General features: G+C 43.7%; 1 protein-coding gene across 1 annotated transcript; it reads left to right on the top strand.

The window, feature by feature from the left end:
• The first annotated feature begins 1,024 nt into the window (after positions 1-1,024).
• Positions 1,025-13,876, top strand: si:ch211-67e16.11. Its single transcript, XM_039819123.1, has 8 exons — positions 1,025-2,523; positions 4,300-4,572; positions 6,898-7,152; positions 8,528-8,698; positions 9,376-9,507; positions 10,431-10,597; positions 11,468-11,734; positions 11,822-13,876. The coding sequence occupies exons 1-8, from the start codon at positions 2,271-2,273 to the stop codon at positions 11,996-11,998; spliced, it is 1,695 nt and encodes a 564-aa protein (XP_039675057.1). The 5' UTR covers positions 1,025-2,270; the 3' UTR covers positions 11,999-13,876.
• Positions 13,877-15,250: the final 1,374 nt, after the last annotated feature.

Raw genomic sequence — 15,250 nt, 5'->3', positions numbered from 1 at the left:
CCTTCCTCCCGCTACTCTTTTCATCTTCTGTCACTTTCTTTTCCTCTGTTCCCTCGTCATCCTTCTTGCTGTTTCCCATTCCTTTCTCATTCCCTTCTTTTGTCTTTTCATGCTTCCCTTCCCTTCCTTTTTCTCTGGTCCTTCCATCCTCTCCGTCCCCTTTCTTTCCTTTCTCCTTCTTTCTTGCAGTTTCCTATCCTTTTCTTCTTTACTTTCTTTCATCCTTTCCGCTTCACGTCCATCTCTTCTCCTCTCTCCTTCCACCCCACTTCCTCTCACTTCTGCACTGTTTCCTTTCCTCTCTCATTCCCTCATTCCTTGCCTTCCTTTTGCTCTCTTATTCTTTTCTTTTTCCTTTCACTTTTCCTCTCCCCCTTTCCCCTTTCCTTTCTGTCCATCCTTTTGCCTCACTACTTTCCTCTACATCTTCCCCTCTTCTTTTCACTTCCCTCTGCCTTTCTATTCTTTTCTCTCTCCTTCCCTCTCTTTACTTTCCTCCTCTCTCTCACGACTCCCTCTTTTATCCTTTTTCTTCTTGTTTTACATTCCACACGTAACCCATCTGGCCTCCTTTTTCTTATGCTAAACAGCTATTTTATAATTTTTTTCTATTTCTGTATTTATTGTTTATTCTTATTAATGTTCAATATGTGTGTTTGTTTATGTATGCACCAAAAACCAATGCAAATTCCCCGTGGCTATAAGTGTAACTTACAGTGGCAATAAACGCTTTAACATTTTCTGATTCTGATTCTGATTCCCTGACTCTTCTTCAATCTCTCCAGTACACTTGCCTCTCCATTTCCTTCCTCATCTCTTCCCTTTTCTTTTTCTACATCCCCCCTCCCCCCTCTTCCTCCTTCATTTCCTAACACCATTCCTCGCCTCCTTCCCTCACTTTCCCTGTCCACTACTCCACTCATGCTTCCCTCCTTAGACTCTGCTCTCTTCAAATCCTTCCCTCTGGCATGTCAGAGCTTGCAGAGAGAGAGAGAGAGAGAGAGAGAGAGAGAGAGAGAGAGGGAGAGAGAGAGATATAAAGAGAGCAGGAGAGAATGAGCAGCCTGAAGCTGAGCAGCGAGCGGGTAGAGCAGCAGGAGTACTTCTGTCGGGGACGATCCAGTCTCAAGTGTCACTGAGAGCAAAGAGTCCGCAGGACCTTGTCCCAAAAGAAAGAAGGATCTTTTCCTCCGAGAACTGACTCTTGTTTATGAGGACAGCCTTTTCTGACTCCAGGATGATCTATCACCTTTCAAACCAACACAGAGTCTGAATCTGCTCCGGCTCGAACAAATCATTTCCCCCGAAAGAGGAATAAAGGAAGAAGAAGAAGAAGAGGAGGGGGAGGAAAAGTCAGTCCATCAACAAATGTCTAAATCAGGCGCATTTGGGGACTATTGGATATATTGTCCCCTCTGAAAACCAGAAGAAAAGAGGAATAAAGAAGAAAAAGTGAGGCGAGAAAAGAAGGAAAAGATTTTCATTGTAAGAACAACCTAAAGAAGATGTTGGCGTTTGTTGCATCCACTCAGTTGCAAAGAAAAGAGATGAAAGAAGAAGATAAAAAGATGAAAATAAAGATTGAGTAACAGAAGAAAAGCACAACTGCAAGTATCTTGTTTCACACAAAGAATCCAGAAAAAGGTGGAATAAAGCAAAAAGTTTCTTTTTTGGTAATATTGATCTAAGATGTCATAGACCAACACTGTTTGAATTTCACTCTCTCAAGTCCAGATCAACACGAAAGAAAAAGACAAATGGAATATCAGCTTGTCAGCTGAAAAGAATACAAGGACAATAATTTATTTTTACTTTTTAATTAAAAACTTGAACAAATTATTCTGAAAGAGAGGGCAGAAAACAACTAAAGGAGTCTGAAGTTGCCGTTTGCTGAAGACAGAGGAGCAGGAAAAGTTTAAGGAGCAAACAAAAAAAGTCAAAGGAAGCTACAGAAACGCAGGAGTGAGGAGTCAAAAGTGTAGGCATAAAAAGGATGCAGAGGTAAAAAGGGAAAAGGGAAAAGAGAAAAAGAGAAATATCTCGGAAAAAGAGGACAAGGAGGTTTATAGTGGAAACAGAGAAGAAAAGGAATAATCAAGGGGGAAAAAAAGGCAAAAAGGATGAACCAAGACGAAAAGGAAGAGTGACGAGTGAAAGGAGGACAATTCAAAAGAACAGGGAGGACTGAAGAACAAAAGTAGAAACATAAGGCCAAATAATAAAAGGAGGAAAAAAAAATCTTTTAAAAGGGAAAGGACCCAGGTGTTACAATGAGGGTTCTGGTGCTTCTTGCAGCTCCTCTCTCCATCCTCATCCTCCACATTGCAGTGGTGGCCCCGGCAGGCGGCGTGGCCCCGGGCCGTCTGGAGCGCTGGGTCCGCTCAGGCCTCCAGTCGCTGCAGTGGGACCAGCTGGACCGGTGCCTCCGCATGTCCTCGCTCTCTGAGGCAGAGTGCAAGAGGCTCGCCCACCTGCCACTGTCTACCGTGGCTGTTTACGTATCGGAGCCACGCACTGCTGCAGGTAACGGGGGAAGGCAAAGGTCATCATTGGCTTTGTTTGTGTTTTTAATGCTGAGTGAGGGTTTAGTTTGTAGCAGTGGATGAGGCAAGTACCTGGCCAAATGTGAATCAGAATCAGAAAAAGGTTTATCGCTACAGTAAGTTACACTTACGAGGAATTTGCCTTGGTGATTGGTGCATGCATAACAGGCTAACATTAAACACAAATAAATACATAAACAAATATACAAATAGCTCTTTAATATAAGAAAAATGAGGCTCATGATGTCCACTAAGAAAATACAGTGTAATACTAGTTAAATGTGAAATGTTTAAATGTCCATGTTAGAGGGGGAAATACGAGGAAATCAATTTTCTAATGTGATCATCATAATGATTATTGGGTGCAAAAGTCTTTCGGCTGCCTCAAACAGAACAACTGAAAGAGTCTGAATTTTTGAAGTTTGCAACTTGAATAAAAGGAATTGCATCGCTGTGTGCTACCCAGATAAATCTGAATCCATTAAGAATAGGCCTTTTTTCACAGAAGACATTTGGCATGTTACAGTAGAAAAAGCACGGGAGTAAATATTAAAATAAAGCCTGTCTGAATTCCATTTAGCTGCTTCGGTTTCAGGGTCCTGGTGTTGCGCATGCTGGCTCACTGTCACACAGTCATAGCTAATGTATAGTTGAATACAACAGAGCCCTCGTTAATGTTATATGCTTACCTGTGGTTTTCATACTATGACAAGTCAAAATGTAGACCTCCTATTATAAACATATGAAGTCATTTTAAATGAATGATGAATAAAACAGATGATCACGTACACAATTTAATGTTAAATCTAAATGGCAGACATCTAAATGTATGTTGATATGTCAACAAAATTGAACAAGAATCGTGAACCTGGCTTTATCCAATGTTCAGATTTCTGTTAGAAATCTGCAAATTAGCACATAGTCAATAAGATAATGCCTCATTTACATATTTTAACATGACACAAAAATACTTGTAATACAAACAATAATTGTTTTAATGTAGGCTATGTATTTTCATGGAAGTTTTATATTGATATCTATTAGATCTTGCCTCAAAATGGCTTAGGTAAAGCTTTAGTGCGTAACTTTTTGATATTAACAAACGTCCGTTACATTCAAGCCATTGCCAAATGAATTGATACAAAGCTATTTAAAGACTATCAGCTCCACACAACTCTCTCTGGATTTCTCAGTATGACTATGTTCAGAAACTCGTGTCGTCCGGCGACTTTCACACGCAGAAAATCAAGTGAAGATAATTACCTCTTCTGAAGAGTCCATCGTGTTCTTTTAATCCTCTGTGTCCTCCTTGGCTACAAGTAACTGCATCACTGCACGCGCGATCACAGAAGGCTTGCATCATGTGGACCCACTGACAGTTTTGTTGTCATTACTTAGAATTCCTCATGGGGGCGACAGAAACTACGCACAATAGCTTTAAAGTCAAAGTGAAGTCATTGTATGAAATGGAAGCTATATTATACCTCTGTCGGTATCAGTATATTATTAATACAATATATAGTCTACCTATTGGGTCTAAGAGTGTTTCTGTGGTAAACAGTAATAATTGTGTGACTTTATTTTAGTATCACTTTATTATTCCTGTGGAACATCATATTTCTTTCTGGTACTAAGAATTACCATAATACATTTATTAACTTATGCGCCAGGTTAAACATAGGTTTTCTTAAATGGACCATTAGCCTTGTATAGTTAATTTTCCTAGTAACAGTCTATGCTTACAAATACCCTCCAGGTAACTCAGACAAAGTTCTGGCTATCCTGCCGGACTCCTGGGGCGGCTCGATGAGCTCCAAACCACGGGGAGGTTACAGCGTCAGCCAGGTGCTGAATGGAGGGGAGGGTTCCCACAGACCTCAGCAGCGATTCCCCGGCTCCACGGCCCATGATGCCGTGCTGGTCCTGGATCCGAGCCCAGGGGAGAACTTTGGGCACCCAGTGGTCCTATTTTATGTGGATGTTAACGTGACGAAGAAGAGATGCTCCCACCTGGATGGCATTTACCTGGGTGAGTCAGCAAAGTCAGTCTTTAGCTAGTTTCGCATTGCCAGACCTTCCTCCACAGCGCTACAGTGGAGGGTCTGGCTAGTCCAATCAATCAATCAATCAATCAATCAATCAATCAATCAACATTTATTTATATAGCACTTTACAGTAACCAACAGGTATCCAAAGTGCTTCACATCAGAAACTAAGATTAAAACACACATCATATAACATATCATACAATAAAAAGAATGACACATAGAAACAATAAAATCAGAAAAGGTTACATAGAAAATAGGAGAGGGAAATTGTCACACCACTACCATGTATTAAAAGCCTTTCTAAACAGATACGTTTTAAGTCTAGACCTAAAAAGTGCTACATCTGTAGTCGTCCAAATTTCAGGGGGTAACTTGTTCCAGAGTTTCGGGGCAGCAACTTCAAAAGTCCACACATTAGAAACACACAGAAACTATGCACTATAGCTTTAAAATTATCAACAGAAGTTACTTGTCTTATTTGTAATGGGAATTTTTTCCAAACCTTTGGTGCATAACAATAAAAAGATGCTTCCCCATACTTTTTGTAAGTCATTTTGGTATATTGAGCAAGCCAACGCTTGACGACCTAAGGAAACGGTTTGAAACATACTCAGATAAGCTATCGGAGAGATGTGAAGGTGCTAAACCATTAAGGGCCTTAAAAACAAGTAAAAAACAATCCTCAACGTTACAGGTAGCCAGTATAATGACGCTACTGGTTTAATATGTACATTTTTATGCAGATGATATAATTTTATATGCCCCTGGCTCCACTCCAACCCAGGCTCATATTGTAGGTATGTTGTATGTCATGTCTGTGTCTTTTGAATGGACCTTGAGTCTGGAATAAAAAGTTGATGATGATATTTAGTCCGTCTTTGATGCTTTCCAATTATCACTTCTCAATCATAGACTTGTTTTAATGCACATATGACCAAGTGGTATCTCCACATCCAGTGTCTCCAACTATTCTGGCATTACAACTTTTAAATACTACCCTTATCACTCCTGCTGCATCTGCCAGTGAATATTTATATTCAAATCCAAATCAAATTAAGCTTTGTGTATAGAATTAACGGCTGTCTGTTTTCTTTTACCCGAAGCAGAAATACATGTCAATATTAGCAGCTGTAGTGAGAAATTGTCCATCATTAACAACAAAATACTTTGAGTGACCACAAAGAAATTCAGGGGGAGATTGTTCCGTGACACTAAAGGCAAAGTGAGAGTATTTTGGTCACATTTATAAAAAGGGTTAACAACCAAACAACAGCTAACGAAAAAGCTCCACTCTCGGCAGAGGCAAACAACAGTTTTACTGTGGATAAAAGGCCAAAAGTCAGAGTAAAGGAAGTGTTTCCAAAGTGCTTCATTCATGTAGAAATAGTCCAAGGGGACATGAATTCTGTGATGGTCCTCACAAGCCCTGTAAAAGAGACACGCTTGAAAGTGCAAGTTGTTGACCTCCTGCTGCGAGGGAGGTTAGAGCCAGATGTTGAGGTGAATTTGGCCATGGGTTACACGAACACACACCTGTGAATTATTCATATGCACACACACCACTCTGCCCCCTGCTGGGTCCTGGAGATGGATTTGGACCAAAGTCTTTTTAGAGTGAACCTTTTTCTTTTCGACCCCATTTATCCCGGTAAGGAAGAGAGGAAGAAAGAGAACATAGAGCGAGGAAGAAAATGGAGGTTTGGTACGCAGAGGACAAGATGAGGAGAACATCCTGCAGCGATAGCCTAAAGGATGGAGGTCAAACTTCTTATGAAGTGGGCGGCCAAGAAATCAGTTAAGCCGTACATACATGTACCTGCAACACGTTATCTAGTCTGCCATTGCCAGACCTTCCTCCACAGTGCTCCACAGGAGGGTCTGGGTAGTCCGCACAGCATTCCGGGATGGAAGAAAAACGTGCTCTGGTTCGCTGGATGGAGCAACGTTGCCTCTGCAAAAACAGCCTCGGAAAGGAACTTGTTTTGGTGGATCATGTGCTCGTTCAAAAGCTGTTTTAGTCGTGCAACAGAAAACTCAGATTGGACAGATAGTCTAGCTAGCTGTCTGGATCTACCCTGCAGAAATCTGAGGAGCAGTTAATAGTCCTCATAAATCCACCGGAGTTTAGACTGCCAACACAAAGAAAGCGGAAGGTGAGGGACATCCGGACGAAAATGAGGGACATCTAGCTGAATTTCCAGTGGCACCTTAAAAAACGTCGCTACAGACTTCATGTAATCTAATCTGTAGTGATGTTTCTTACTAATTTGTCTCATCAAGATGTCTTTCACTCTCTGTCTCTCCAGGCGAGGAGTGTTTGACTCTGGCTTTAAAGGGTCGTTGTCAGAACCAGCTGAAGCGTCGGCAAGCCGGGCCAGAGAGGCTTATGGGTAATGGACACGGTCGGCTGGCAGGTGGGGCGCTGCGCGGTAGTACCATTACCACGAGTGGTGGTAGCCGTCTGGTGGAGCGGGCCGTTGGAAGGCTTTGTGAAGTCCACTTCCTTCCACTGGTGGTCGGAGTTGGAGACAGCAACCGGACACAGAGACTCAGATGTGTTGGTAGGTTTAAAACCGCTCCTTTTATCAGGGTTCAGAAGGTGTGAACAAAATAACTCCTTTCAATTAAAAAAACATGCTGGAATGTAGCCCATACTTCTCTTCTTTCATTGGAGGCTAGCAGTTTCCCCTTGCTTCCAGTCTAAATGCTAAGCTAGGCTAAACACATACTGGGCCTCTGCTTAATACAAAGATAAAGGTAATATCAGTCTTTCCCTTTTAAGTACAAACTTAAAACACAAAAAGAACATTTTAATAAGACTCTACAGCACATGCTTGCGGCTCTGTAAAGCGTACTTTAGCGGAGCAATGCTTTACGCTAATGTTCACCATGCTAATATGCTCAAAATGACAATGTTACCATGCTGATGTTTGGCAGGTATAATGTTTACAATGTTCACGATCTTAACTTAGAGTGCTATGCTAACATTTGCTAATGAGCACTAAACAGAAAATACAGCTGAGGCTGATGGGAATGTCATCAGCTTTGCAAGTATTTTGTCATAAACCAAAATATTACACACATCAAACGTTCTCATTATGCCACTAGATTAAAATTCAGGGGATCACCAAAGTTATTATCCTCCTGAGTGGGACATTAATGACTGTTCCAAATTAATCCATAATTGTATCACAATTAATGCAAAAACTGTGGAGATATTTCACTCACAAGCAGAAATGTCAACCTGCTGGTGGTGCTATAGGAAAAAGTAAGGAGATCACCAACGTCATTAGGATTCATCATCTGGGGACCTTGAATATCAGTGCCATATTTCATGACAATCCACCCAATATTTTGAGATGAGTAACAGACTATCCTTTTCTTCTTCTGTTTTTTTTTCTTCCTTTTTTGGGGCATTTTTAGGCCTTTATGTAGATAGGACAGCTTAGAGAGAGAAGGGGAATGTCATGCAGCAAAGGGCCGCAGGTATCCACTAGTCTTGGTAAAATCACTGTTGTTTAAACTTTATAGGTTGATGGGCATTCCGTTGTCCTTTTCCCAGTAGGAGGCTTTTTTAAGTGAAGTGCAGAATTATTCTCATGCGATGCCAAGACCACCCACACCTGCAGGCTCTGCCAGCAACCTGGGCCTCGTGAGAGAAACTGCTGGGAAAATGTTATCATGCTGTTACGGCAAACATAGAAAATCCTCAGGATAAAAACACAAACCCACCTCTGGCATGCTACACATGTGTGGAGATTAAATATTCTTTGATTTGTTGATTGTGCCCAATTAAACCCACTGTCTGTCGAACACACTAGCATGCAAAGTTTGATTGGACCTGATGTCAGGAAATGTGTTGTGCTGAGGCTGTGCTATATTTTTTTTTTAAGACAAGCACCTGTGCACTTTCTGACATGACCCCTGATCCAACAGACCACGCAGAGTTTGCGAGGTGCCCTCAGCCACTGCCCATGGGCTCGCCCAGTTTGCCCGTTTCAAGCTGTGAGCTAAATAAAAACACCAGACGCTGCCACCAGCAGCCACTGGCCACTCACCTCTCCTGCCGACTCTACCAGACGTGCGACCATGCTGTGCTCATCTCAGGTACGACAGTTTGTGTCTGTTATTTTATTTATTTTTTTCATATTTCCATTGTTTACACCAAATATCACCAAACAGATAGGCATAAGAGACTATGTCTGGTAAACGTGTTTACATTGTGTGTGACATTTATCAGGGGATGTATTAATGTTGGGAGTTTGAATTTATTTCTCAGTGGAGAGAGATTTGACAGCCTGAGACAATCTAGGCCAACATGCTCTCAATACATACCTCCATTCAATGTAAGCCTTAATATCTTAAACAATCTTCAATACAAGACACATCACACATTATTGTATTGACTAATGAGAACAACAACTCATGGGATAAATGTGAATTATCATTGCCATAAACAAAAGCAGGTTGGCCCTTTTTATGACGTTTTAGCTCCAACCCACCAAAGAGTTTATGGAGTGCAAGAATTTTAACGGCTTGGCAACAATAGTTAAAAGGCCAAACGTCGGATCATGATAGCGATGGACTGCCTCTCCCCAGGCAACACCATCTCTGCATTACTGCAATTAAATATCACTGAAAGTTACGACTCACTCCATTGTGGCTCGCTCCATACCAAATAAGTACAGGAGTGCTGTGCTGTGTTCACGGGGCTGCCCTTTGAAAGTGTGTGTGTGCGTGCGTGCGTGTGTGTGTGTGTGTGTGTGTGTGTGTGTACACAACAGGTGGCTGGCAGCAGCAGATGACGTTCCAGCGTCATGTTCAGAATCTTCAGAAGTTCTACAGAATGCTGCAGAACAACGGCTTCCATAAAGAACACATCAAAACCTTCTTCGCCAGCAGTGGACAGCTTCCTGGTAGGACAGTGCTGCTCTACGCAGTTTTTCTTGCTTCTGTCTCACTGACCAAACTCAAGTCTTACAATTGCACCTAAAATTGTATTGGCAAGGTGGAGGGTGGGGGTGTGGCCTTGACCAACTCCCACTTTGCTTGTTTGCAAGCCATGATGTGTCTCTCTCTCTCATGGGTGGGCCAAATTCTCTGGGCGTGCAAAGCAGACAAAGGGGAGGTAACCTTGCTCCTTATGACCTCATAAGGAGCAAGGATACCCAGGGCTCGGTTTACACCTATCACCATTTCTAGCCACTGGGGGACCATAGGCAGGCTGGGGGAATGCATATTAATGTTAAAAAACCTCATAAAGTGAAATTTTCATGCCATGGGACCTTTAACTCTGATCATGTGTTAGAGGGCTTCAACATGCCCTTTACTTTAGAAAATTGACCACTGTATTAAAGCTGCTATGCTTTTAAAAAAAAAATCTTCTAAATATCTGACAAAGTTCTGATAGCGTAACCTGGATCATTAAACAGCAAGTTAGGTATTGACCTCAACAAAGTGGCCTGAATCATAAATTATACCATGTAGCTGTAATGTGGACTTAGTCCTGTCTAAACCCAGAGCTGGTGCTGCAGAGAGTAAATAGTGATACATGCTTTCGATTCCCTTACCTCCCTCCCTGCTGTTTTCGCTTTTTTTCTACTCTTAACCTTCCTCTAATTTATCTTAGGGCCAAGGGCAAACGCAAAAGCAAAGATCCACAAAGCTCAGATAGATGTCAAAATAGAAATGAAATGTGTTTTGTAGTAGACAAAGAAAAGCTAGTTGTAAGCAGGTTTCCCTCTGTTTGGGTACAAAACAAACCAAACTCCACCAAAGATCGGACTGACCATCTCGACAACATATCTAACTCCTCTCCCCCTGTCTCCTCCTCCCACAGAGGATGTAGAGGGTGTGTACTCGGCAACAGAGAAAGCGGTGATTCGTAACCACGTGTCGTACATCTGCAGGAAGCAGCACTGCGCCGACACGCTGGTTCTCTACCTGAACTCTCCAACACGCAACGATGGCACCATGCTGCTATGGGACGCCAACCTCAATGGCATTGTAAGAGAAACACACACACACACACACACACACACACACACACACACACATAAACACACACATAGACATACACATACACACACAGACAAAAACACACACACACACACATAGACGTACACACACAGACAAAAACACACATACAGACAAGAACACACACACACAAAAACACACACACACAACACACACACACACACACACACACACACACACACACACATAAACACACACATAGACATACACATACACACACAGACAAAAACACACATACAGACAAGAACACACACACACAAAACACACACACACAGACACGCATGCATGCACACACACACACACACACAGACAAAAACACACACACACACACACACACACAGGCACACACACAGACACACACGCATGCATGCACGCAACACACACACATGCACACACAGGCACACAAAGGCACTGATAATGGACACACAGGCACACGATCACTCACACACACAGGCACACACACACACACAACACACAACAACAACAACACAGGCAACAACAATGCCGCACACACACACACACACACACACACACACACACACACACACACACACACACACACACACACACACACACACACACACTTTGTTGTTGTTGGGAAACACGCTCAGGCACCATACATATAATAGCACACAGGCACACACAGGCACAGATAATGCATGTGTTTATAAAAAAAAGTGTGTAAGTGAGTGAATAAGAAAAATAGTGTGCAAGTGCGTTAGAAAGATAGAAGAGTGTGTCAATAATCCCATTTTAACCGGATTACATTTACCCCCTGTGTATTTGCACATCCTTATACGTCTTACACTATGTCTCTTCCTCCCCCCTCTGTTTTTCCAGGCTGACCCGAAGGAGCGGTACTCAGTCAACGAGCTGCTGGCCGACCTGGCCGGCTGCAGGGCGACCCGTGTGCTGCTGTTTGTGGATCAGAGCTACAGTGGTGTTCTGTCCAAGAGGCTGCGAGGGTCCCAGAAACACCTCAACGTGGTTCTGATCCAGAGCCAGACGCGGCAGAGCCACAACCACCAGAGGTTGAACCCTGGCTGGGAGGACAGCGGCTGGTCCCACATCAGCCCTTTCAGCTGCCTGCAGGACCACCTGGCAAAGGTGATTTATCACATTGAAGGGTTGTCCTTTATTTTTTACTCTTCGAAATAATCTTCTAATCAGCTATTCCATCAATGGTGTTATTAGAGTACTGGGATGTCTCGCCTCCTGGAGCCGTGGGCCGGCCTTTTAAACGTGACGCTGGCCGGAGCCCCCTGCAATGCCACGCCGCCTCTGACGGATGGCGAGATGCGGCGAGAGTACCAGGGCTGCCAGAACCTGCCCACCGCGCTCTGGCACCAGAAACAAAGGAGGACCAACTGAGCGAGAGAGAGAGAGAGACACTGAGACTTCCTGATGGAGAGAGTGAGAGAGAGAGAGAGAGAGGGAGAGAGAGAGAGAGAGAGAGAGAGAGGCTGAGTGGGAAACAAATGAATTATGGACACACACACACACAGACCAATCACAAGTGTTTGCATTGCACAAGGACACATCTGCCGGTGCTTGTTAACTTAGGACTTTATTTTGTGTTTGGCGGACACTAGATTGTGTGTGTGTGTGTGTGTTTGTGTGTGTGTGTGTGCGTGTGTGTGTGTGTGCGTGCGTGCGTGTGTGCGTGCGTGTTCTGTCCTAACTCAGACAGTAACCACGGTGATGACAGCTCATCCCAACGGGAGTGTCCTGAACACAATGTTTGTGTTTGTGAGTTCAGCAAAAGGACAACCACTCTCTGAGACCATTGCTGGCTTACACTCATTGTGTGTGTGTGTGTGTGTGTGTGTGTGTGTGTGTGTGTGTGTGTGTGTGTGTGTGTGTGTGTGTGTGTGTGTGTGTGTGTGTGTGTGCGTGTTCACCACATCTCCTGGGCACTTAAACATTTCATAGCAAATCATCTTTCTCTATTTTTATCTTCACAACACTTTTCTATACTTTCTTTCGTCTTTCCCTCTTCTCTTCATTCTGTTCTTTTCTTCACCTTCTCTCAGCTACTTTCCTCCTAGTCTATATATCTTTGACGTTCCACTCCTGGGATTGCTCTGGTGCTGGCGCTAGGTTTGGTTACCGTTTGGATTTCTACGATTCCCATGCCGAACCGGTACTTTTAAAACGATTCCGATTCCTAAACTGATTCTTGAAAAACTGAAAAATGATATCAAAGAACGGCTCTTTCATTGAGTTTTTTTGACAGCTGAGGTCACAAGGAGTCGCGAGATCTCGCGAATTCACGTATGATCGCGCAATATAACAGGATGTAGTTTCTATAAACAGAACCACAAAACCTGTCTCTGCCCATTATGACGTTTTCAAGGTGTAGTGCAGGGAAATATGATCCACTGTGAGCACGGTGTATTTTATTTTGAAAATTAACCGGATGTTTTATTTTGTTACTGTGCTCGACTTCCTGTCCCGCACAATCTGCCCTGTGCCGAATTGCTGCCGAGCTCTCCGGCATCTGTTTTGGAGCGGATCCGCAGCCGTTCCGCAGTTGGTGGAAATTGGGGGTCAGATGGTGTCGAAGAGGCCTGCATAATAAGATTCATAAACAAGACATACTGATTCCACAGTCGCTTATGTGTTGTAAGCTGTCTGCACTGACAGCTCTCAAGATATCAGCGGGCGCTGCAGCTCCTTTAGTGCCTGACCTAAAGCTAACAAGCTAGCCTAGTAACCAGAACAATCAAACACAGAAACTCAGCGCAAGTTACTAATAAGGAGCAGCGCAATGCCCAGGTAGTGCCACTAATATACACAACCGTGTATACATAAAATGTAGTGGTTTTCACCTGTAATTCAGCCCGCTCCACCTGTGTCACCACATTGTGCTCTCTCTACTTTGAAATGGGCCCATTCGTGCTGCAGGAAGTGCAAGATCCCCGGGATACTGTACTGCGCCATAGCCGCCTCTCCAGCGTCGCCATCAGGCAGCGGTCCTTTCCCACCGCCGGGTAAAACAGAGTTGTTATTGTTGTTGAAGAACACGCCGGGCCCCGCCTCTTGGTCCATGGCCGGGCTCGGTGGAAAGCTCTGTCCGTTGTCTCGCTGATTCCTGGTGCTAGATATCAACGGAAAGGCACAAATCTATCTAATCTGCGCTCGGTTTCCTCGGCTCGGGGTGGTTAATATGCTTTTACGTCCGTTTTGGTGAGCCCAGAGGGAAAATATGGCATTTTAAAAGTAGCCTACATTTAGGGTAGCTAGCTAACGGTAGACTACAGAGAAAGTGTGATATTTTTACGTCCGAAAATATTTCCGTCGACACATTAAAGATGCAGTAGGTAAGTCTTATAAAACTAACTTTCTGTCATATTTGCTGAAACTGACCCTATGTTCCAGTAGAACTACATGAATTATGTAAAAAAAAAAAGAAAAGAAAAAAGACAGCTCCTCTGGCACCACCTACAGCCTGTAGTGCCATTGGCAAAATTCCACCGCTCCCGGTCGATTTTCTCCAATCAGGGCCACGGGGGGGTCTATCTGCCTGTCAATCACTGCTCAGGCACGTACACGCATATATAGCGTTCTCCCCTCCCCCCTCCCCGGGCATGAGCTGCAGAAAGGTTTTCCAAAACTCCGTGAATAATGGAGAGGCTTTTCAGAGGTGGTGTGAGCTCCGGGATTTTAAAGATCTGAAGAACGATGCAGACGTAGCCACATTTCTTCTCGACAGGTAACATAATTACCATGAGTGATTTATCTTTCACTTGGTTATTAGTTACTAGTAGTCAAAAGTCCACAAAGCTATGTTGGTGAGGATGATAGTAACGTTAGCACAGTGGTCGGTCAGATATGATGCTGAAATGGCTAACGGTAGCCTGCTAGTTAGCATCGTTTTACTGTTGGTGAGTAAAGTTAACATTGTGTTGGTGTTTAGTTATTGAAAATGTTGTCTGACATGCTGTTAGTTCTGTCACACTCCCTTGTGTGGGAGGGGCTTAGGAGACGGTTTGGGCTGCAGCAGAAAGGGGGGAGGGACTGAGAAGTTGTCGATGTTCAAATTTGTTGGCAAAGTCCTGGATCTTCACAATCTTACCTACTGCAGCTTTAAGTAGAACCGAAATGAGGAACCAAAATGTGCGTTCTAATCTGGTCCGAGTACTACCGGTTGCGTAGGAACTGGTTCCATAGTGGAACCAGGTTTCGGTACCCAACCCTAGGTGCCGCAGGAAATTCCTGTCGGATGCGTGTATTTTCGCCGGTGTCCGTTTCCTTTGTGTTGGCATTTTAAACTCCGGTGGATTTGTGAGGACTATGGTTAACTGCTCCTCAGATCTCTGCAGGGGAAATCCAGACAGCTAGCTAGACTATCTGTCCAATCTGAGTTTTCTGTCGCACGACTATTTTACAGCGGCTCCATGTGGAGCTTAGCGCCGCCCATGACAATTGTGATTGGTTTAAAGAAATGCCAATAAACCAGAGCAGGTTTTTCTCCCATCCCGGAATGCTGTGTGGACTAACCAGACCCTCCTACGCTCCGCAGCGTGTGGATGGTCTGACAAAGCAAGACTACTTTCCTCCCAACCGCTCCTCTCTTGATATCCTCCTCTATCCTCCTCTCTACACTCTTTCCTTGCCTCC

This window comes from Perca fluviatilis, chromosome 12, assembly GCF_010015445.1.
Source record: "Perca fluviatilis chromosome 12, GENO_Pfluv_1.0, whole genome shotgun sequence".
In the NCBI taxonomy this organism is placed as follows: domain Eukaryota; kingdom Metazoa; phylum Chordata; class Actinopteri; order Perciformes; family Percidae; genus Perca; species Perca fluviatilis.
This window is presented reverse-complemented; position numbering and strand designations above follow the sequence as displayed.